Source organism: Nothobranchius furzeri, chromosome 12 (assembly GCF_043380555.1).
Source record: "Nothobranchius furzeri strain GRZ-AD chromosome 12, NfurGRZ-RIMD1, whole genome shotgun sequence".
Lineage (NCBI taxonomy): Eukaryota > Metazoa > Chordata > Actinopteri > Cyprinodontiformes > Nothobranchiidae > Nothobranchius > Nothobranchius furzeri.
In genome coordinates, this window is record NC_091752.1 from 66,567,594 (window position 1) to 66,590,989 (window position 23,396).

The window sequence follows — 23,396 nt, forward strand, 5'->3', positions numbered from 1 at the left end:
ATTATCGGCCCGATATATCAGTCTACCCCTATTAGGCACTGGTGGGTTACTGCATATTTATCTGTTTTAGTTAGTTGCTACTTATGAAGGAATTATTGCTTCTATAAATCAACTGAATACAAACTCTTGTGTCTTATTTTTATAAATTCATTTTCTATGTTGTCCACTAGAATAATTCAGGCACTTTCGTCACCCTTGTTTCTATTTGAGAGCATAAAACTTCAGTTTTCAACAACAGATTAGAACTGCAAGATGCTTATCAAATCAAATCAAATCAACTTTATTTATATAGCACTTTTCATACAAAAAATGCAACTCAAAGTGCTTTACAGATTAAAATGGCCCCATAGATCCCATATTCCCATCCCAGCCCCCCTCCCCAAGTATAAAACAATTAAAAATTACAGTTCCCCTCCCGCACCCAACTTCCAAAGTGGACATACAACCACCCGCACACTCGTCCATGCACACACACACACACACACTCGTGAACACCAGAGGAAACAATAGGCTGAGTTCAGATGGGTCAGGTAATGAACGACACATCATCAGCGGAGCCATCTGCCCTGGCAATAACAGATCCACGGCAGCAGCCAAGACACCGGCCCATGACGCCCAGTGGCGTAGGGCAGAAACCCCCACCAGTGCCCGGGCACTACCCGAGGAGCGCCCCGGCCGCCGCCGCCCCGGCCGCCGGCCCCAAGGCAGAGGGCTCCGCAGAGGAAACACTGGAGGATTTAAGATATATAACATATAAAATAATAAAAGCTAATAATGATAAAAAGTAACTGATAAAAAGTGATTATAAAGATAGTAAAAGAAAACATAATCATGTAAAAACACTAAGATGTAGATAAAATGATAAAAATAATAAAAGAGATAAATATGTACTTATAGATAAATAGTGATCAGTTAAAAGCTAAGCTAAAAAGGTGGGTCTTGAGCCTATTCTTAAAAGCCTGGATGTTCCCTTCGGACCTGAGGTCCTCCGGCAGCCCGTTCCAAAGGCGAGGGCCGTAGTACTTGAAGGACGCCTCGCCATGGGTGTGAGTCTTGACTTTAGGGATAACTAGGAGACGGCTGCCAGAGGAGCGCAGAGACCGCGGGGGTTTATATAGTAAAAGCAGTTCTGAAAGATAAGAAGGCCCAAGACCATTAAGATACTTAAAAACTATTAAAAGAACCTTAAAATCAATCCTGAAACATACGGGGAGCCAGTGCAGTGATTTTAAAACCGGTGTGATGTGCTCCCGCTTCCTGGTCTTCATCAGGACACGTGCTGCTGAGTTTTGTAAAAGTTGTAAACCTGAGATGCTCTTTTTGGGAAGACCAGAATGCAGGGCATTGCAGTAATACAAAAGCATGCATCAGCGTCTCCGTATTGGCCCGAGAGAGAATGGGTCGGACTCTGGCGATATTCTTAAGATGGTAAAAACCTATTTTTGTGTTTATAATAATAATAATAATAATGTCTCTGGTGTCATTTTAAGCTTTTGGCATCTTGTTTTCTAAATAAATGGTCCAATAGCATGCAATCTGAAGTCTTTATCTCCTTAAATCTTGAAATATGAAAATAATAAGATTTTTTTAAACTGAACAACTAATTGTCTAATATTAAAATAAAAACTTTACAATAATATTATGTAATTGCATGATTATGATACAGAAATAAATGTGGCCCTTACCGCCTGTAGACCCTCCACTAGAGGGCAGTAGACGTGTGTAGGACTGGACATGGCAGGTTTCTGATGAAGGTAATCCTGATTCTCCATCACCTGTTGTCTGTGCTTCAGACAAAATAGTTTAGCAGCAATAAGAACCCCATTGGGAGTTGGAAGCTTGTGTTTTTATTTAAAATTAGGTATAAAACTTGTTGAAGGGAAATTAATGAAGACAAGATTGTTTAACTCTGCATTGTTTCCCATGAAACGGAGGCAGAATTCAGAAAGAACTGAAACAGATGCCTTCATGCCAAAACAGTTAATATCAATGTTCTGTGTTATTAAGGTGTACGTGGTGCATATCGTAGAGTAAGTAGCTGTGTCTGTCTCTCTTACATTTGGGATGTTTAGGTTGGGAAACTGGCCAAAAGTTTTCTCTGTTTTGTGATAAAATTCTGGAAAACTTTCATGTGATTCCTTCCTTTTCATTTCGCTCAACAGAATCTACAAATACTGCATAAATAACTGAAGTAAACACGAGTGAAGTAACTCCCAAAATGACGAGGATGCAATTCATGTTTGAGGTGTTTAGAAAAACGTCTTAGAGGAAGGAGAAGTGTTGAGTTTGTAGCTGAATCTACGATGTCCTGTGACCCTGAATGTCTTTTAAAATTGCAGCAACACAATTCAATCTTTGCTGGCTTCAGACTAGCTGTTAGCTCATCCATCCTTTAGGATGGAAACTCTGTTTCTCTGAACAGAGGCTGTTCAGGAAGCTAGATGAAGCAGGTAAACTTCCACTTGCACTTCCAGACAGGATATCATGCAGCTGTTGCTTCGATCCTCCCCAACACGAGGGCTTAACCACAACTTCCTGTACACGGCATGCTTCGCAGAGAGGCAGAGCTGAGCATCAGCAAAGCGTCATATACCTACTATCCCCTACACGCATCGTGTTTTCTGTCTTTGCACATTACGAGGGTGACCAATGGTAGGAATGAAAGGTCACACAAAAAGTCACACACACCAGAAATGTGGGTGAGAAGTTCCATATCCCCAAAAGGGCTGAGGTGGACTTTCCACACACGGAAAATTGACAATTTTTCCCAAATCCTTGGAATCTGCGGCTGTTAAACCTCTTCTAGAGAAAAGAAAGTCTGATCACTCAGAGATGAATAACTACAGACCAATCTCTAATCTCCCTTTTATTGGGAAAATGATTGAAAAAGCAGCTTTGATTCAGCTGAACAACTTTTAGAGACACACAACCTGCTAGATGGTTTTCAGTCAAGCTTTAGACAACGCCACATCACTGGGACTTAAATTTTACAGGTAGTTTAACTGCAGATGAAACTGCAGACATTATGTATTATAAATGAGTAATCTTATAGCATGCAGGTGGCTAATTCTTACAGCAAACACATGTTTATCCATCTAATATTACATTCAGGGTTAAATTCGGTCTGTATTTATGTTGGACTGCTCTAGCATACATTATCTGTTGGAAGGCTACATTGTGAAAAAGAAATAAAATGTAAATTTTTCAGTTTTGCTCTTTAAACTGTAAAATTATTACATATTCAGAATAATTTGACATTTTAATTTAAGCTATTTTGAGCGTGGCGTGGTTGTTGGTGCCAGACGGGCTGGTCTGAGTATTTCACAATCTGCACAGTTACTGGGATTTTCACCCACAACCATTTCTAGAGTTTACAAAGAATGGTGTGAAAAGGGATAAACATCCAGTATGCAGCAGTCCTGTGGGTGAAAATGCCTTGTTGATGCTAGAGGTCGGAGGAGAATGGGCCGACTGATTCAAGCTGATGGAAGACCCTAACCCTCGTTACAACCGAGGAACGCAGCAAAGCATTTGTGAAGCCACAACACGCACAACCTTGAGGCGGATGGGCTGCAACAGCACAAGACCCCACCGGGTACCACTCACCTCCACTACAAGTAGGAAAAAGAGGCTACAGTTTGCACCAGCTCACCAAAATTGGACGGTTGAAGACTGGAAAAGTGTTGCTTGGTCTGATGAGTCTTGATTTCTGATGAGACGTTCAAATGGTGGAGTCAGAATTTGACATGAACAGAATGAGAACATGGATCCATCATGCCTTGTTACCACTGTGCAGGCTGGTGGTGGTGGTGTCATGGTGTGGGGCATGTTTTCTTGGCACACTTTAGGCCCCTTAGTGCCAACTGGGCATGGTTTAAATGCCACGAGCTACCTGAGCATTGTTTCTGACCATGTCCATCCCTTCATGACCACCATGTACCCGTCCTCTGATGGCTACTTCCAGCAGGATAGTGCACCATGTCATAAAACTCAACCATTTCAAATTGGTTTCTTGAACACGACGATGAGTTCACTGTACTACAACGGCCCCCACAGTCACCAGATCTCAACCCGATAGAGCATCTTTGGGATGTGGTGGAACGGGAGCTTCGTGCCCTGGATGTGCATCCCATAAATATCCATCAAACTGCAAGATGCTATCGGCCAACATTTCCAAAGAATGCTTTCAGCACCTTGTTGAATCAATGCCACGTAGAATTACAGCAGTTCTGAAGGTGAAAGGGGGTCAAACACCGTATTAGTGTGGTGCTCCTAAAAATCCTTGTCAGTGTAAATATAAGCTGAATTGTATTTATAGCTAAATGAAATGAGAAAAAGACTTTTAGAGTGAAACTCGTAGCTAAGGCCAAAGTGCTGTTGCATTTTATTTAGAAAGAATTTGTTTCTGATTATTGTAACTTATTAAGTGCTGTTTCCTCTCCTTGTATTGATGTTCTTTCTTCTTCTTCCTCTTCATCTTCTTCTAGAGTTTTCCAGGTGGCTGAACTCTATTTCTGAGTTATTTTTAACAAAGCATCCCAAGAGACACGTGCCCATGCTACATTTTAAAAACGCTTTCTGAACATTGGTTAAGCATTCATCACGCTGTAATATCGGTGTGTAAATATTATCCGCACCGGATGACAGACAATTTCTTGCTCATTTTCCTTTTCTTGTGGGCTTTTGAGTTTCATTTTGAGTGAACTGTGAGTGTTTGTGTAATCTGGGTGTCTAGATTTGTGACAGACGTAATTGTTGCTCTTATAATAAACACTTTCATAAACTCCGGTTATTGCCGCGGAAACTCTGATAAATAAGCAAAGAAAAAAATATAGATTCAAGCTTCCGTTTATTCTCAGTTTACACATTTTAAAACTCTTCAGTTTCGTTTCCTTGAGTTTTGCCTTTTTCTGATGCTGTGACAGTAGCCCCTACACAGCCTCTCACTGGTCAGTCTTCCTGTCAGTCAGTGCTACTGACCAATGAGAGGCCTGAAAACGCGCAGAAAGGCGGGGCCTTGCAAGCACTTGCACTTTAACACGCAGTTAATTTGGATACCTGCTCCTGTGAGCGGCGTTGTCACTGACACTGACTCCAAGGTAATGTACCGCCGGGTGGGGGGATTCTAGCTCTTTTAAGCTAGTTTACGTTTTTGTTGTTGTTGTATTGGATTTTAATGACATAGGGACGATGTCTTAGATATTTGAACATCTTTTTAACTTAAGCTAGCGCCACACTTTAAAAAATCTGCTCGTTTGTCGTCTGGGTTTGTAACGTATCGTCTTGTGTCTTTACCGGGCGGGCGGACACGTCTCCGGTCGGCCAGGCTAGAGAAGCGCGTAGGTGATCGAACCAGCTAGTCATGGCTCTGGACGGATGTGGGCTCGTCTGCAAATTCTTCCTCGTCCTCTTCAACGTGATCTTCGCGGTGAGTCCAGGATTGTTGCATGTACCGCCCAGAGAGGGTTTGCAAGAATCCAGATACATGTTTTATTTGTTTGTTGTTATTTGTTTGTTGTTGTTGTAGTAGAACTGGAAGAAGATCGCTTTCCTTCATTAAAGGGCGACTCCGAGGAGTCTTACCCATCTTCTAGTTTAGACCGTTAACACTGGACTACTCTGCAGCATCTACAGAGTTATTAACACACTTTGTGATTAGTCACTAATGGAAATACAGAAAAGGGACTTTTTGTCTCCTTGGGGGCACGCGGACCACTAAACTACTTTAACCCTTTGATGCATGAATTATGAAATCTTCAACCATGATTTTTTTAACATTTTTTTCATTCATCTTTAGGTGTGAATGAAACAAATTTCAACAAATATTTTTTGTTAAATTTTATAATTTACAAATAATTTATTACATGTCCACCTTGGTGGACAGCGTGCATTCTGAGCATGAAATATGTTGACTTGGCTTACTGAAGTCCAAATGGAGGGGCTCAAATGCAATAAAGTCTTCAACAGCTGTGCTTAATAGCAAAAACAAATAAATAACAATTTTGAGTACCTGTCCACTGTAGTGACCATTATGCATCAAAGGGTTAATAATTCAAACCAAGTCTAAATGACATCTGAATCAATTTCCCTCTGAGATTAATAAAGTATTTTTGTATTGAACCATATTAAATGTATATTATTTAAAGTAAATGTTGTGATTTTAGAAACATTTTGATCTTTACCTGTTTCAGTTCCTTAAAGGAAGTGGGGTCATTGTTCAGTGTTGTATTTGCACTGGCGTGGTTCATAAACTCCTCACATAGTTCAAAGCTGAATTAAATAAACGTAATAAAAAGTCTTAAAAACACTGATCAATTAATTATTTAAAGATGCAAGTTAAATCTGAAATCTGGAGGTTTTTCTCAAAGTGCACCGCCATCTAGAGGTGGAAATATGTATTCCACTTTAAAGATGTATAGAAAATCTGCAGAACAAGCTAGGGGTGTTTCTTAGTAGCTGTTTTTACAGGACCATAACGTTTGCAAAACGGGATTTGCCGCGGCTCCCTGGGGAGGATAAAGTTTCAAATCAATCAAAGATACTTTATTAATCCCAGAGGGAAATTAGAGTTTCAGTACACACAATTCAGAGATCAGACATACATGGGCAAGACACATGACAAGAATTGTGACTGTGGTCATTCGCAACCCTGAGTCGCGCTACCTTAATAGAGATAAGAGGGTTACATGAGGATTGGTTCAGGTGGAGGGAAAAAAAGTTTATAAGATCAGACCGTGGCGGTAATGTGACGCAATCGTGGCAATTTTATAAAAGATTAGGTGATGGCGGCATAAAGGGGGTATGGGGGTGGTCTCTACGCTGCCGCAGACTTCCGTTTATCTTGGACATAACTTGCTTTTTATTGCGATTGAAGCCGTGATCGGTAAGTTTTTTTAACAAGCAGCTCCTAAAGGTGTCTGTCCCCTTCAGTCCCTGTGCAGTCTCTGGTGATCTGAGCTTCAGCTCTAGCAGAGAGGCTCATGGAGCGCTGCGGCGCTCCAGTTTGCCAACTCAGCTGATTTTGTTCAAAAAGCAAACCTTATTGCCTGTGCTTACTTTCATTTTCAATAAATTTGCCAGCCGAAGCTCAGTGATAACTCCCCACGTCATCATGACATCTGCCTCTGTTGCGCCAGGGCACATACGACAGACCATTACTGCAATATTACTACCAAGCGAGGCGGAACGAATGCAGCAAAATTCGCGCAACTGGCGCGTTTATAGACATACCATTGCGGTAATATTACGCCGATTTGCCGGCATGCTGTGTCTTGTAAGAAAGGCTAGTTCGTTTCCCAATGCCAAGAAACCTTTCCTTGATGTCTTGGCCCCGCCCCGGTTGCTTAGGAGATGCGTCATCGGGAGCTGCCAAGACGTGTTCCAATGTTAATGTTCTACCGAGTCGTGTGTTCTCCGTGTGTTAGCTGTTTAGCTAGCTGAGCGAGGATACCTGGGAGGTGTCTTGTAGCCTAGCCTTGGTCAGAAATTACCCAGAATACACCGCGGTATTTTCTAAAAGACGGAGGATCAGAAGCCAGCAGCTATTTCGGGGACAATTTAAGTTTAAAAGTAAGTCAACTAATTTAAAATGTTTTTTTAGATCCAAAGAAGTTATCTATGGTTGGTTAGTTGCTTAGTAGTTGCAGCTTCGGTGGCTGGCGGGTAGTAACTCACTTATATTTTTCATTTAATAAACATAAATGCAATTCAAAAAGTAAAAGGCTCATTATATATTTATATTGAAACTAATACGTATAAAATATGTTATCTCCCGTGTCACATGATGCAAGTCTGTTCCATTTAACCGTTTTCTTTGACCAAGGAAGGACAGCGTCCTCGTAAGCAAGGGGCCTGGCCCTCGCAAGACATCGCCTCGCGAGGCCAGGCGGGTCTCCGTCCCGCAGCGCTCCTCCGTGAGAGCGGGGGTGGGGGGGTTGCACACGTTCTGCTGCTGTTTCTCACCAGTATCAGCTGATGGAGGGCTCTAGTTTCGTTGCGCTTTTCGTGTCAGCGGACATGGTAGGGTTGGGGATGGGGGCGGGGCATGACTCAGCCTGGCGGGTGGCCAAACAAAGCCTGGCGGCCCGCCAGGCTTATAAAGCGCTGGGGGAAACCCTGTTAAAGATGGTGGAAAGGGTCATTAGAGTGTTATATGTATGAAAACTACAGTAAAAAGGCAAGAAGGTAGTTATAAACTAGTAAAATTCAGTTAGTTTATTTGTGTTTAATAAAAATAAACAATTCCTACATTCATTTTAAACAGCGTAATAATATCTATATTAGTACTTGTATTGGCAAGTGCTGAAATGTAAGTACATAAAATTAAAATCCACAGAACGTCTGGTATTGGTGCATCCCTACCCGAAACCACAGACCATCAGGTGAAACACACATTTGTGTTCTGTGCAAACGTTAATTTGACAGCGATTCGACGTAAAAGTTGAAACTAATCTACGAGACAGACTCATTCCATGCAAATCTAGACATTTTAGCCTTTATCTGTTATAATTGTGAGGATTCTGGCTTACAGCTGACGAAAGCACACGTTCAGAATCTCAGACGATTAGAATGAAATTAAATGAAAATAAAATGAAATGAACATTGTGGAAAGGTTTGTTCTTTTAGACTCAGTTGTCTCCCTGTAACTAGCTGATGAATCCAGAACAACTGCAGAGGGGTCCTGAGCCTTTAGATGTTCTCTCAAGCTGTTAATTTACTGCAATAAATGGACTTTTCCAGTTTCAGTAACAGGAAACGGTTTGAATGACTTTGGTTAACGCACGCATTCCTGCCACTTACCTTCCAGTTGGTGGGACTGGCGTTTCTGAGTCTTGGCTTGTGGCTGAGATTCAGTGAGAACACCAGACCGATCTTCAACATCGAGGAACTCAACTCCAGTACCTTTGTCATAGGTTGGTGTATAGCACCTTGTCAGGTGTGACTGTGCTGATGGTTCTTCACCCACATTCATAGCATTAACATTTGTCCAACCCCCCCTCAGCTGTGACCGTACTGATTGTTCTTGGGACCATAATGCTGATTGTGGTGACGTTTGGAGACTACGGAGCCTGCAGCGAGAAAAGAGGTGCTCTGCAAGTGGTAAGGCAGCCTTTTTATGTGATCTGTTACTTCCTGTGTAAACCAGGGCACGGGGTGGTGTTCCTGTTGGGCAATTGGTACCTCACGCTCACCTGCTTCAGACAGTATCAAATAACTCTTTTTTTAAATGTTTACTAATAATGGTGCATCTCTTCTTTGGGTTTATTAAACCTATATTTCTTGTTTTTGAGTCATCAGGACACGATGGCGACGCCTTACAGCTGGTTTAAAACGAGCTTTTCACATCATGTTTAGTCTTTGCTGACTTTGCTTCAGTGGCCAGGAGCCAGATCAATCCAGAAGAGGAAACGGCGCTTAGTGTGATGACACCTGTTCTCACCGTGCCTCCTCAATAAATGTTCTACTCAGTAGCCACGTTTACACCAATCAGTCAAACTTTATTTGTATTGCACTTTTCAAACAAAAGAAAATGCAGCTCAAAGTGCATTGAAGACTAAAATGACCCCAAATAACCCAAATATTCCCACACCTTCCCCACAAGTATAAAAACAATTATGAATTATTAAAGTTACCCTCGCATCTATCACTGGCAAATCAAAAGTGAGACGGATGACACAACCGCCCCCCTGTGGTACTTGCTTGTTACCACATTCCACCCGGCCACAATAAAAAACCGGCCATTATTCACCTCCACCGACTCCGACACCGGCCGTTAATTGAATACAGGCCAATATTAGAGGATTTACGGTATATATATATATATATATATATATATATATAATTATTATTATTAATAATAATAATAATGGCTAATATGGAAATAACTAATAAAAACTGATTAAAGAGATAGTAAAACATAAATGTCTAATGCCACTAAAATGGAAATAATAAAATAAATAAATAAATTGATAAAACAGGAAGTGCAGCTAAAAACAGATATCAGTTAAAAGCCAAGCTAAAACAGTCTTAAATTTCCCCAATCCCATTCAAATCTTGGTTGATCGGAAATCCCGAATCTGTTCACATGGACACCTACTGAAATGATCCGATCATGCCGTGAGGTCATATGCACCAATTATTCAATCAGATAAAATAGGTTGAGTTTTCTTTCCCGGAAAGAAAAATAGTAAACAAACGTTCTGAAATGAAATAAAAAATGTAAAAACAGAAGAAATCAATTCTTCCTGCTTTCCTGATTAATTTGATCAATTTAATATTTTTATTTTGCTCATAGAAGTTACGTTTTCTTCAGTGAATAACTGCAGATTTATGCTTTGCTGCATTTTATTGTCGACAATGTTAAAATTAAGGAGGGTTATCCTCGCCTCTGATCAGCGGGTCTGACGTGACGGTTGGGGGCAGGGGTGGGGGGTTGTGGTTTATTATTAATAAAATGGGTCAAGCCCTGCGATGAAATTGCTCTCTGTCCAGGGTGTACCCCGCATGATTGCCCATTGACCGCTGGAGATAGGCACCAGTCCCCCTATGACCCTAAGTGGACAAGCGGGTTCAGAAAATGGATGGAAAATGGGACAATCAGCTGAAAGTGTTGAGAAAATTTTGTTCAAAGTAATGTAGAGAAGACGTTCCTACATTTAATTAGAAACCATAAAATGTAAAATATCACGAAGTATGAAATATCACCTTAATGGATCTTTAAGTAAATTTAACCAGAAGATCAGATCTTTTTATTGCAGGGATTGAGCAAAACTTCGTCTTAACTTCAAGAAAAGAGAGTGAGAGTCAAGTTTTAAAAGTTTAATGATTTATTACTAAACAAATTAAAACCAAACTAACTTTAAACACTAAATATATGGTGTAACTAAGGTGAAGTAAGACTGAGAATGGTGTACATGTGAAATGTTCAGAACCAGCAAATCCGGAGAAACGATTAGTTCTAATGGGAGTGAAGAAGATGTTTCGCACTAAGCTTGATTGGCGATAACACACATTGAGACGCCATTCTGCCGGCCTACGTACCCTTGGCGGAGGTCCTTGTTAGATCAGGAATGTCGAGGTCCAGCTTGACCTTCTCTGGCACCGAAGCCGGTAGAAAAGCAGTGGTTGCCGACCAGACCAGTCTTGAGATACTTCCGGGTCACGACATTTTATTGGCATCTAGCGAGACCCAAAAAGGGAGTCGTGATGGTTCAGCTTTTATTCTGAAAGGAACCGTTGCAGCAGGTGGAACAGCAACAGATTTTATCCAGCTTGTCGTTGGTTCTTTTGGCTGAAGAGAAAAGTTACGGATTGGCCGCTCCCGACAACTTCTCTAGAACGCTTGAACTGAACTTAAGATGACGTGGTAGGGCTGGGCGATACAGCCTCAAATCTATATTGCGATATAATCTGAAGCATGTGCGGTAACAATATATATTGCAATATATTTTTTCCTCTGTTTAGATACCATAAATCCTCTAATACAGGCCCGGGCCTGTATTTGACTCAAGCTCATCAAGCTCCAGGCCTTTATTGGAAGGAGGACCAGAATTAGAGGCAGGCCTCTATTTCTATTTGAGCAAAATGAACTAATGGTTCGCTGGAGTTTTTGACAATTAAAATTGCGCCCACATTTTCAAAGTTGAACGCATTTCTTTTAACAACGGTAGTTTCTGCTTCAGCCCTCTCCCCCCTCCCCCTGCGCAGCGCCACAAACTCACTGATGCGCCTGCAGCCTCTCGGAGTTCCTGCTGCTCTAAACATTAAAATAATGATTTCATTTTCTGTTCCTCACTTCTGATTACCTTCAATGGTGTCTGTTTGTTGCAACCACCAGGTCCAAAAACTAACTTGTTTTTATTTGACTATTTTTCTGTCCTGCCTGTTTATTATCTTCCTGCATCTCCTCTCAATCCTAAAGAGAAACTGCTACCTGGGTTATTATATATTCACCTTATGAGTTACCTTTGAACTGCAGTTCTAAAAGATCTACCGACCGCAAAAACAGCGGAGTGCTCGCTGCTCGCCGGCCGCATCAGTGATCGGTGCGTCACCGGAGGACAAGGTGATGCGCCCCGCTCCACAGCAGCGAAACACATCAGGCGCAAATAAAAGACAGAAAACATTAAAGGAAATGAACCGACATGAACGATCACGTGTCAGTACCGACGCTCTGGCACAGCGCGTTGCCCCCCCGAGCGCAGGAGCTTGTCACCTGCTGATAGCAGGATGCTGTCTTTTCCGAGGGCTGCATGTTGCCAGTCATTATCACGTGACAGCGACTAGTCGATGACAGGCATAAAAAGTCACTATAGTGAAGTCGACTAGTTCATACAACCCCTGCTACTCCCCAGTGTTCTGCAGCATAATCAGCACGTTCTCTTTGAACTTGATATCAAATTTTCGCCTCCTCTTCGTCTCCGCACGGTTAAAGTTACCCTTGCGGTCTATCACTGGCAAATCAAAAGTGAGACGATGACACAACCGCCCCCCGTACTTGCTTATTACCACATTCCACCCGGCCACAATAAGAGACCGGCCATTATTCACCTCCGCCGACTCCGACACCGGCCAAAATATGAGACCTGGCCGTTAATTGAATACAGGCCTGTATTAGAGGATTTACGGTATGTCAAAATGACATGATTTAAATATCCTCATGTGGCAAATATATGCCACTTGAGGCATGAAGGCCTCCTCCACCCACTCCATGCTTGCAGTCACTGCCATTCTGTTGTCCCAATGTCAGCAGGGTGCACATCTTAGTGATGTCATAGGTTATCGTGATATCGCGGTATTGCGATATAGCCAAAAACTCTTATCATTACCCAATTTTATATCGTTTCTACCTTACATCGTTTATATTGCCCACCCCTAAGACGTGGGCATAGTTTTATAACTTGGATGTTTTGATTTACGGTCGAATCAAAAAATGACACCAAGAGGGGATTTACCAAGCACCAACAAAACCACGCCTCATGTCAGATCTGGAAGGCTCTGATTGGATCAGAAAAAGAAAATGTGTCATGTGATTCTTAACATTACGTGGATGAGAATGTCTAGTGGAAATATTTAAATTTATATTACTTATTATAATACTACTGATCATAACATTGTCATTTCACAGATTGGTTCACATTTTATTATTGGACTAACACTTTGTTTGATTAGCTTTATTAAAAATAGAGTTCTTCTGATTTATTAAAAGAAAGAGTCCTTTGTCTTCATTCTTCTCTTGAGCTGGCAAGGAAGACCGTTTAGAAGCCAAGCATGAGACTTTGAGCAATATCTCATGCAGATTGGGCTTGTGTCAGAAAGTTCTGGTTTTGCTTGAGCAGAGCAAAACAGAGCAGGGCCTTTTAGGTCAGAAATGGACAATTCATCACGCTACACTAAATAACAGGAAATGTTTGGAAAGTGTCTGTGTTCATCATGTGTTCATAAACGAATCACATCTCAGTTAACGTGCTTTTACACAGATCGTCACCCAGAATCATTAACTGAGGATGTTTTACTACTCACCATCAGCCTCTTTAAACTAAAACCAGGTGTGTTTAACCGTTGTTACCCTGTCTTCTTTACGAGCACGCCTCCGTCCACCTACTGCAGAAACGGGGATTCGTGCGGCAAACCCGAAATGAATCTGCATGCTTCCAGTACAGACTTGAACATGTTTGCCAAAGGATTTGTGCAATAATCCGATTTTTATTGTACTTCCACAAAATGCAAGTTCTGGATTAGATGGTACGGAAATGGGACGGCTTGCTATCAAATTTAAACAATAATGAACAAGAGTCTGCTCCTAGACCTGCAGAAAGAGAAAGAATAGAAAAAATGGGACACACAATACATCAGGAGCAAGCTATCGCTGCGTCAGCCTGATGATGAAATATAAAATCTACATTGTTTAACTGAACAATCACACGACAATAAATCATAGTGCATTTAGTGGCAACGACAGCCTTAAGACAAGTGTTGAACGTGCCCAAGCCCATACTTATGTGAGCACCTGTGTGTGTACACGCGCTATCCAATAGAGAGTGTGAGGGGCCACAGATCTGCCCCCCAAAGATGTGTAGGAGACGGAGGGAGCTCCAAGTCCCAGAGATCCAGGCGCTGCCCCAGAACACAGGAACCCCAAGAAGACTGCAACCAGAAAGGCCCCCGCCCCCCTCGAGAGGTACAGAGGATCGCCCCGGGGGGCCACAACCAGCAGCCGGCAGAGTCCTGGGAGATTCCAGCGGCAAGCCCACAGGCCCGCCCGCAGCCTCTTATCCCCTAGCCGGCCGAGCCCGGGACCCAGCGACCCGGGACTCAGGGGCGACCACCCCCGCCGGGGACCCAGCAGAGCCCAGGGACCCAGACCCCACCAGGCAGCCACCGGGATTGATCAGGCGGATGCCAAAAATCTTAAACCCCCTGACCCGGGAGCCACGAACACTCATGCAGACCAAGGCACCGCACTCCACACCAGGTGTGGCGGGGGAGGGGAGACGAAGATCTATATCATCAAAGTCCCAGGAGAAGAGAGGAGTCAAAGACCCCACCTGACATATACAGTCATACACAAACACAGTCACACACTCCCTCCCTCATGCTCACACATGCACATACCACCAAAGACTTACAAAAATGCACGCCAGACACCCACTCATGCTCCCCATACACACCCTATTCACTCTGGTCCCGGTACTGCTGCACATGGGGTACACCCATTTCCAGTTACCACAGTTTGACCCTTTCTGCTGGGGTGCTGATGAGCAGGCTCCCCCGCCCAATGCTGAGCACATCAACCCACCACCCCAGACCCCAACCAGACGGCCGGATCCCCCTCCTAGCCTCCAGCCCCAGGAAGCCAAGCAACAACAGAGGTGTGCTAAGACCCCTAGTCTCCCTCTACCTGCTCCAATATGGTGTTTTTGTGTGTTGATGAGGTGTATTCCATGGCTGTGGTGAGCGGGCAGTGCGGGCATTGTCTGGCCTATGCCAGCTGATGCCACCGCACCACCCGACTTGCACCCACAGCCCTCGGTGTCTAAGTGCAGTTTAAAATTGGAAGTGGGCACCGGCACTCGGAATGAGGCTGAGAAATCAACCTGTCAACTGCCGTTGAATGTGCTCACTCCCAAGGCCCTAAGTGTGTGTTTGCATGGAATGTCGTTGGTGGAAGTGTTTAAGGTGCAAATAAAATTGGGGGGGCAGGTTGCCACAGGAATGCGGAAATGGGGTCCATACCCACGCTCCCTGACTTGTCCACCCCCCAAGGTCCTTTGTGCATGATTGTGGGATGATGTGAAGGAGCAGGAGGAGAGAAATTGCGGGGATGGGGAGGAATGGCTGGTTGGGCATTACTTTACTCCAACAGGCAGAATAGCTGTGTGCATGTACGCCAATCTGAATGATCGGACAAAACCACCTCTCTCAATTGGATTGGAATTTCATCGGGCTGAAATGGATCAGAATATTCCGGTTGACATGTTTACATGCAGAGTTTCTGATCTGATTGGGTGTTCAATCCGATTAAATGTGCGCATGTAAACGTGACTAGTGACTTCTTTACGCTTACATGACTAATATAGGAGGAAGCGTTTCACTGGAGGTCAGTCTAAAGGGAATACTTGATCTATAATACTCAGGTGTTGGGTGGTCTGAGCAGGGCTGAGGCCAGAGTCGGTTGCTGCTGCGCAGAAATAGTTCCAGTCTTAAAAAAAAGCCAAACAGCTCAACCGCTTTGAGGTTTTTTATTTCTTTGCTGCCAGATTAACTTTTTTACCGGTAATCCTGTCCCACTTAGTCCACCATTGATGCAATCTACCGTTTGGCCTGCAGTGAATCCTGGTGTAGGCTTTGAGGATACACCAGACCCGTCCTTATGAGGAAGCATTTTAGCATCCTTCGCAGTTGGATGGCCTTGTTGCTTTGCTAATCAACCCTAGTGTCTCTGTTATGTGCTCCCTACAAATATTCCCTGTGCTGCACTTCCGCGTTTTAGAGTTCCACCTTTTACATTTCCCCTAATTCTGTCATTAATTACCATTTCTAAAGTCAATTTTATTATTTAGAAATTGCCTAGGGTTTCCCCTTGGACCACCTGGCTGTTGGCTTATCAATCTGGCCAACGCTGATCTCTTTCTAGAAACCGAGGTCAATCTGTGAGATATCTCAGAATCAGAATAAGCTTTATTGCCAGCGCTCCAGCAACCCAGAGCATAGGAACTTGACTCCGCAAACACAACCTGACCAAGGTTAAACACACTCACATGTAGACAAAACAGGTACAGGCAGTCCACGAGAGCAGCCAGAATGGCGATCTGCAATCGGTTGAGTGTTTATGATCTTTCAAACAAGCCGAACGTTTTGAACGCTTCCTTCAGTTTGTCTCTGACGGCTCTCTTTCAGTTCTCGTGCCTTGTTGCTCTTCTGGCTGGAGCGGAAATATGTGTCGGCGTGCTCGCTTACAGCTATCGAGAAGAGGTAAATACAGAGCCATTAGGGTCAGCGCAAATGCACCAGAGTCCTCTGTTTCTGACTGTGGTAGTTTGATTATTCTACAGGTTGGTGTGAGATTGGGAGAGCTGTACACCAACATATATACTATATATGCAGCCACCGGAGACGCAGCCTTAGCCGTGACGCTCCTGTTCATCCACAACTGGGTGAGTCAGCCATTCCCTTCAGCACCAACAAAGCTCCGGCACAAGAGTTGCATTGCTGAATGTTTGATAGTAAACACGCTGATAATGCTCTACAGCTCCACTGCTGCGGCGTGACTGGAATCAAGCTAATCGAGACTGTGAAGGACACCTGTCCCAGTCCACAGGGCTTCCTGGAGCACATCGCTATGCCTGTAAGTTGGTGCCATGAAATGTGTTTCCCTCATAACTCATGTGACTGTAACTCCCTCCAGGACGAGTTCACGAGGAGTAACGTGAAGTAAAATAGAGGAGTGGATGAGAAGGCTCACATCGCGCACAGTAGCGCAGTTTGGAAACGCATTAACACTTTGTCCCGTTCTGAGCAAGCACCGTACAAACGGCAACAGTGGAAAGGAAAACTCCCTTTTAACTCATTCGCTAACAGCCGTTTCCTAATCGGTAAAGCCCTTTGCTGCCAGCGTTTTTACTGTTTTTTTAAGAGTCACAGAACGTTGCGCGCTAGGATGATGTCGACACCAAAACAAAACAAAGCGGATACTCACCTCTTACATCAGGAAGAATCCGCGCGTTTCGAGCGTTATCCATTCTTTCATAATCCGTTGTTGAATTGTGATCGGCAGAAGCTTTTCCGGTTCGCGTCTCACTTTTTTTTACAGCAGCGGCCCAAAACGATCTCCTAACACATGGATGTTCTGCTTCCTGATCACGTGACGTGTGACGTATGTGGATGAAGATCGGCTTCAGAGCTGAGATGTTTGTTCTCACGATGCGGGGTCTCGTTCCGACGCCCACGCTCTAAAAACATGCAAATGACGATTTTAGTCGTCATTGGCGGTGAATGAGTTAACAGGAAGAAAATTCTAGAAGGAAAAGGTTGCAGCAGGAACTGAAAAACGAGTGAATGAGGGCTTTAAAGTCCAGGTTGAAGGTGTTCACAGCTTCTTCTGGCTTCCTATAGAGTTGTCCAGTGACCATCATGGGCATCTTCAAGAGTAAAGCGTTCGTGATGCTGTGCATCTTTATTGGAACTGGAGCTCTTCTGGTAAGTTAAGCCTTCAGTAAACACATTTTACGGCTAGTGAATAGGGTCGCTGTTTCACTTGAAGGAGGAAAATTGACACCAGTTGACATTTGTTGAAAGCATAAATATAGTTGAACATAAAGTCAATCAGAAGACTAATATTGACAAAGTTAAGAAGTCAGAATGTTTTTCATTTCTGCTGGACAGAAGTCAGAAGCAACAGCTCGTTTTAGTATTTTGTTGATTTGACACAAAATTAATTTCAAGGCCTTTTTCTTGTCTTCGTATTTTAGGCTCAGATCATCAAAGTATGAAAGGAAAAAACTGCATACAGAATCAAATTTGAACTTAATATTTATTCATCTCTGGGAATCCATCTTTCCACTTTCTCTTTAAAAAACAAGATCATTTTGTCCGTTATGTTTTAAAGAGGCTTTTATTTCTAATTACAAACCTAAATCTGACTAAAGCTCTGAACTTTGTAAAAAGACAGTTCCATTTTTTCAAAAATTTCTGTGCACACAAAACATTTTGTTTTAATAATGGATGGATGCAATGTCCATATTGGAATGTGTGTAAGAGGCTTTTATTTTGAAATAGAAGATCAATACAGAGACAGTCTTTTCTCTGATGTGGAATATGTTTGTGAACTTAGTATTTGGTTGCAATAGAAGAAATAATTTTTGGGGACTTTATTTTGAAATGAAACACCAGATCTGGTTGAGGCTTTGTGAGTGGCATGTAGATGATCTTAAATGTGTTTTAAGCTCTAAAAATTGGGTTGAATGGGGCTTTATTGTTGGAAAACTGAATCAGATTCTGCAGAAACTCTTTGGTAAGTGGAGATGGTCTCCTCCCAGTCTAAAGTGAAAATGCTCTGCAGATGTAAAACTTTGCCTGTGAGTAATATTGGAAAACTAATTAAATTAAAACTTCTATACAACATTCATCTGACAAGTTCAAAACTTTTACTTTTACAATAATACCTTATGGGGTGCCATTTGTAAAGTCAAACAGTCATAATTTAGCAGTGTTTTGCGTTATTTAGCTCATCAAGAGAAAAAAGTTGAAGTTTTTCAAAGTCATATTTTATCACGTTATTCAAACATTTATAAATGTTAAAGAACCCAACAAAATGTATTAGCCAGCTAATTATTTCATTTAGATTTTAGAAACTAAATATTTAGGTCAGATGTAAATATTTAGTTCGTAAAATAAATATTTAATTTACTGACTAAATATTTAATTTGCTGACTAAATATTTAGTTTGGGGCTAAATATTTAGTTTACAACCTAAACCTAAATATTGATTTAGCAAACTAAATGTTTAGGTCAGACGCAAATATTTAGTTTGTAAGATAAATATCTAATTTACTGACTAAATATTTAATTTGGAGCTAACTATTTAGTTTATAACATAATATTTAGCCCCAAATAAAAATTTATTTTGGGGCTAAATCTAAATATTGATTTAGCAAACTAAATGTTTTGCTACAAAATAAATGTTTAGGTCAGATGTAAATATTTAGTTTGTAAAATAAATATTTAATTTACTGACTAAATATTTAATTTGGAGTTAAATATTTAGTTTAGAACCTAAATATTTAGCCCCAAATAAAAATGTATTTTGGGGCTAAACCTAAATATTGATTTAGCAAACTAAATATTTAGGTCAGATGTAAATATTTAGTTTTTAAAATAAATATCTAATTTACTGACTAAATATTTAATTTGAAGCTAAATATTTAGTTTACAACCTAAATATTTAGCCCCAGATAAAAATGTATTTTGGGGCTAAACCTAAATATTGATTTAGCAAACTAAATGTTTAGGTCAGATGTAAATATTTATTTTTTAAAATAAATATTTAATTTACTGACTAAATATTTAATTTGAAGCTAAATATTTAGTTTACAACCTAAATATTTAGCCCCAGATAAAAATTTATTTGGGGCTAAACCTAAATATTTTTTTTATTTTAGCAAACTAAATGTTTTGCTCCAAAATAAATATTTAGGTCCCAGCTAAATACTTATTTTGGAAAATAAACATTTGACTTATTAGCAAACATTTTTTATTTGGAGATAAATATGTAGGCTGTAAACTAAATATTTTGTTAGTCAATTAAATATTTATTTAACAAACTAAATATTTAAGTCTGACCCATTTCATTAAATAATAAATATATTATAAATAAATAATACATAAATATTAAACTATTTTTGTAAATACAATATTTAACGCTGAATTTAATATTTAGCTTGCGAGCTAAATTTTTGTTGGAAACTTTAACATTTACAATAACACTGTGAAAATATGAACCAATTTCCCATGTTTTTCTCCCTGATGATGGGCTAAATAACCCGAACCTACTGTTATTAAATTATGACCGCTTGGCTTTACAGATGGCACCCCATAATGCCTCACGTCTAAACCACACAAGGACTGATTTGACTGGAGTTTCGGTCAACTCTTTCCTCTTGGTATTTTTTATCTGAGCCTAAAATGGAAAGTTTCTGTTCTCATATTAAAAATACTTTTTCGTGTACTTGATTTGTGGTTGTTAATCTAAAAAGAAAAGACCAGATGATTGGCTGATTGTTTCATTTCAGTTGTTTTTATTCATGTCGTTTGTTTTTACAATTTATTTTCTCTCACTTTCCCGCTCATTGCTTTCCAAAGCTGGTGGCTCTGATTTGCAGTGTGGTGCTCGGTTGTCAGCTCCGACAGTCCACCTCATCTCCTCAGTACATTGTGCTGACTCAGAGCACTCCTGCCATGGTTACCCCTGAGCCAAATCCTCAGATCATCTCGAGCTCGCTGCACGATCAGGACCCCGTGGTCATCACGCCCCTTTCAGTGGTCACCATCCCCGTGCCTCAGGCTTGAGAATGCTTGTCAGTTTTTGTGCTCTGACACAGCCCGTTGTTTCCTTCTCCCAGCATGGTTAGCGGTGTTTTCTACGACTTTTAAAGGGGAAATCCAACCTAAAGTAACAAACCTTAAACTGGTGTTGGGTTAGGGCTTCGTGTTCCTCATCAAGAGCTTTTATTTGTTTTTATTTATTATCATTTCACAGCATTTTCAGCTTTAATGTTTCACTTAGAAGTAGGGAATGCAAAAACTTTTGTTTTCTTTAAAGTTAATTTTAAACAAATGCGTTTTCTGTAAGTATTTAGCAAGTTACCCAACTGTACAACCAACTTAACGCCCTTCTCCACCAGCGCCTGCTCGCCGCTTCTTAACTCGGCTGAGTCGGCGCTACACGGGTTAGAATAGAAGAGAATACAACAGAAAATGGGGATTTTGGGGTTACAGCAGATTTACAGGATCAAGAACCAAGTAGAAAAATGAAAAGGATGGCTTTCCATTACAGCTGAGGTAGGCTCGTCATAGCGGGCCGGCCCACAAGTGATGTATCTGTGCCACAAACACAACAGTGGTTGGATGTTGAACATCCTGACCGTTGGGTGGAAACATGCCATTCCTCTGGAAGCTAAAGCCTCATCATTTGGAAACGACCCGGAAGCTTAGTGTTGCATCACCCCGCTAAAATTACGCTTCGAGTCTATTTTACGTGCAACGCTTCCAGAGCGTGTCAAGATCTGGCCAGACAGGAAGTCAGACACTCGAGCGGCGTAAAACATCCGGTAACTGTTAGTCAAACTAACTAAGCGTGTGGCTTAAACAAGTCTCTATTCTCTAATCCCAACACACACTCGTTGGTCATTCTGACAGAACTAAAGGCTACGATCTTAGTCGTCACATCGCCCACCCCTAGCCATATTCCCCCACTTAAGCCTTCATCACGAACAAAAACGTGGTAAAATGCTAAAGTTGCTGGTTGTTCAACGTTAGCTTCTCCAGATTTCACTCATAGGGTTGGATTTTGTCCTTTAAGGGTCTACTTATTCACCACTCATCACGTTTCTGCTTTGTAGATGGCTGGAGTGCAGAAAAGCCGTTTCTCTGACACCCGCTCGTTGTGTGACAGCTCTAATCCTTGTAGTGATAAAGAGGTGACCGCTACGTTTTGTTCTCTCACTTCTTTACTTTCCTTCCTTCTGTTTCTGCATGACAGATAACTGCCCTCATCTGCTCCATCGTTCTCCTGCAACAGCTCAAGAAAGTCAATCAGGCCATCAACTCCTATTATTCTGCTGTGTACTAAAGGAGAGGAGACGGGGTTTTCAACCCCCACCCTCCTCCACTTCATCAAAAACCATAGCTGAAAACCCAACCAGCAGATCAGTGTTCATGGATGATTCGTTGTATCTGAGCTTCTGCTCTTCATTCCCAGATTATTAGTCTACAACGTGTTTGTTGCACAACAAATCCTAACAGGCTTAGGAATAAAAATGACTGAGTACGTACTTAAATCTGAATAAACACACCCAAACGCTTGTTTACCCACAGTCAGCTCGACATTTTAGTCATTTCATCATCTGCTGTTTTGTAGCATGTATGGTTTTAGATGACGTTTTTGTTTTTTTAGGGAAAACACTGAGCCGCTAGCGTTTACGGAGAACTTATTGTAAAAGAAAAAGGGATCATGATTGTAGAAATGCAACATTTTTGTATTTAGGTCAGATATTAACACGGTAGCCTCCGGTGCCTTGTTCACCTTCGCTGTGCCCTGTTCATTTAGCAAAAACTGTATTCCATTTCATTTCTGCCTGAATCATGCAGAGAATATAGTCGATGACTTTAAAATGTGAAATAAGATCGTGTTATTGAATGCAGGGTATCCGCGGGCCCTTAAAAAGTCTTAAATTAGCTTTTCCAAATTTAAGGCCTTAAAAATCCTTAAAAATGACAAATAATCCTTAAATACAGTTTCCAAAGGTCTTAAATTACCAAAGACCCAATAAACAAGATTCATTTATTTGTAGAAAATTTTCGTGAATTTCTAGTTAGTCTTCAGCGTTTTTTGTGTACGATATTGGTGTAAGCGGAACCGTATACATTCAGTTGGTTGTGAAAGGGGGCTATTTTTAGATGAGCACATTAGCTGGTTAAGCTAGTGGGAGCTTGCGCCATGGGGAAGTGTAAGCTTAATGGTAACTGGATGGCTAATCCCACGTTCGCGGCGCGGTTAGCACCGGTTCCAGGCAATAGCTGGAAATTATAGCTTACATTTAATTTTAAAAATAGCTCAAATTTTTGTCATCAAAGTGGCCTTAAAAAAGGTCTTAAAACGTCTTAAATTTGGCTCCCTTACACCTGCAGATACCCTGTTAATGTTGTGTGTTTAACATTCAGATCTGTTTTTTAAACGTAAATCAAGGTGTTGCTTTTGTATAAGGTCCGAAAAAGCTGTAAACCATTAGTTTTGTGGTAGAACGTTTAAGCTGAATGCCTTTGATTGCTTTTGTTTCTGTCCCTTTTTTTATAGTCCAGACTATTGCATCATACCTTCCTTTTATAGCAAGATGATCAATGGGTTTGCAACATTTGTGCACATTTCAATAAAACATAAAACAATGCAGTTGTGTTTAAAGTGCCTTCATTTCTTGAGCCACGTTTGGGAGGTCTCCGTTTGAAAGTAGCTAAAACGATAACGAAGAAGACGACTTGGTTATTTAGATTTAAATCATCATTTAAATGAACTGATAGCTTAGAAACTTTGAGAAGAATTCTTCACGAGTCATATTTTAGGCTGAGAGCAAGCTGTCTGAGCAGCTCCTTAGCCTCAGAAGTTAGTGAGTCTTGGCATTCGA

General features: G+C 41.4%; 1 protein-coding gene across 3 annotated transcripts; it reads left to right on the forward strand.

The window, feature by feature from the left end:
* Window positions 1-4,687: 4,687 nt before the first annotated feature.
* On the forward strand, window positions 4,688-23,164 carry zgc:65811 (CD9 antigen). Of its 3 annotated transcripts, none has more exons than XR_008565845.2 (10): window positions 4,688-5,099; window positions 5,327-5,428; window positions 8,807-8,912; window positions 9,002-9,099; window positions 16,399-16,473; window positions 16,554-16,655; window positions 16,751-16,846; window positions 17,614-17,697; window positions 20,359-20,622; window positions 21,758-23,164. XR_008565845.2 is itself a non-coding variant. In XM_015945316.3 (10 exons), exons 2-9 carry the CDS (start codon window positions 5,363-5,365, stop codon window positions 20,563-20,565), a joined length of 834 nt encoding a protein of 277 aa, XP_015800802.1. In that variant the 5' UTR covers window positions 4,688-5,099; window positions 5,327-5,362; the 3' UTR covers window positions 20,566-20,573; window positions 21,758-23,164. The 3 variants fall into 3 exon arrangements, 2 of the variants coding, with proteins under 2 accessions (XP_015800802.1, XP_015800803.1); XM_015945316.3 differs by having other exon boundaries at window positions 20,359-20,573; XM_015945317.3 differs by lacking the exon at window positions 20,359-20,622.
* The last annotated feature ends 232 nt before the right edge of the window (window positions 23,165-23,396 follow it).

Excerpts from the sequence above, each read along its gene's own strand:
- zgc:65811 (XM_015945316.3), top strand. The coding sequence starts at position 5,363 with ATGGCTCTGGACGGATGTGGGCTCGTCTGCAAATTCTTCCTCGTCCTC. Across the intron at positions 5,429-8,806 it reads TCTTCAACGTGATCTTCGCG|TTGGTGGGACTGGCGTTTCT; the intron begins GTGAGTCCAGGA and ends CTTACCTTCCAG. Across the intron at positions 8,913-9,001 it reads CTCCAGTACCTTTGTCATAG|CTGTGACCGTACTGATTGTT; the intron begins GTTGGTGTATAG and ends ACCCCCCCTCAG.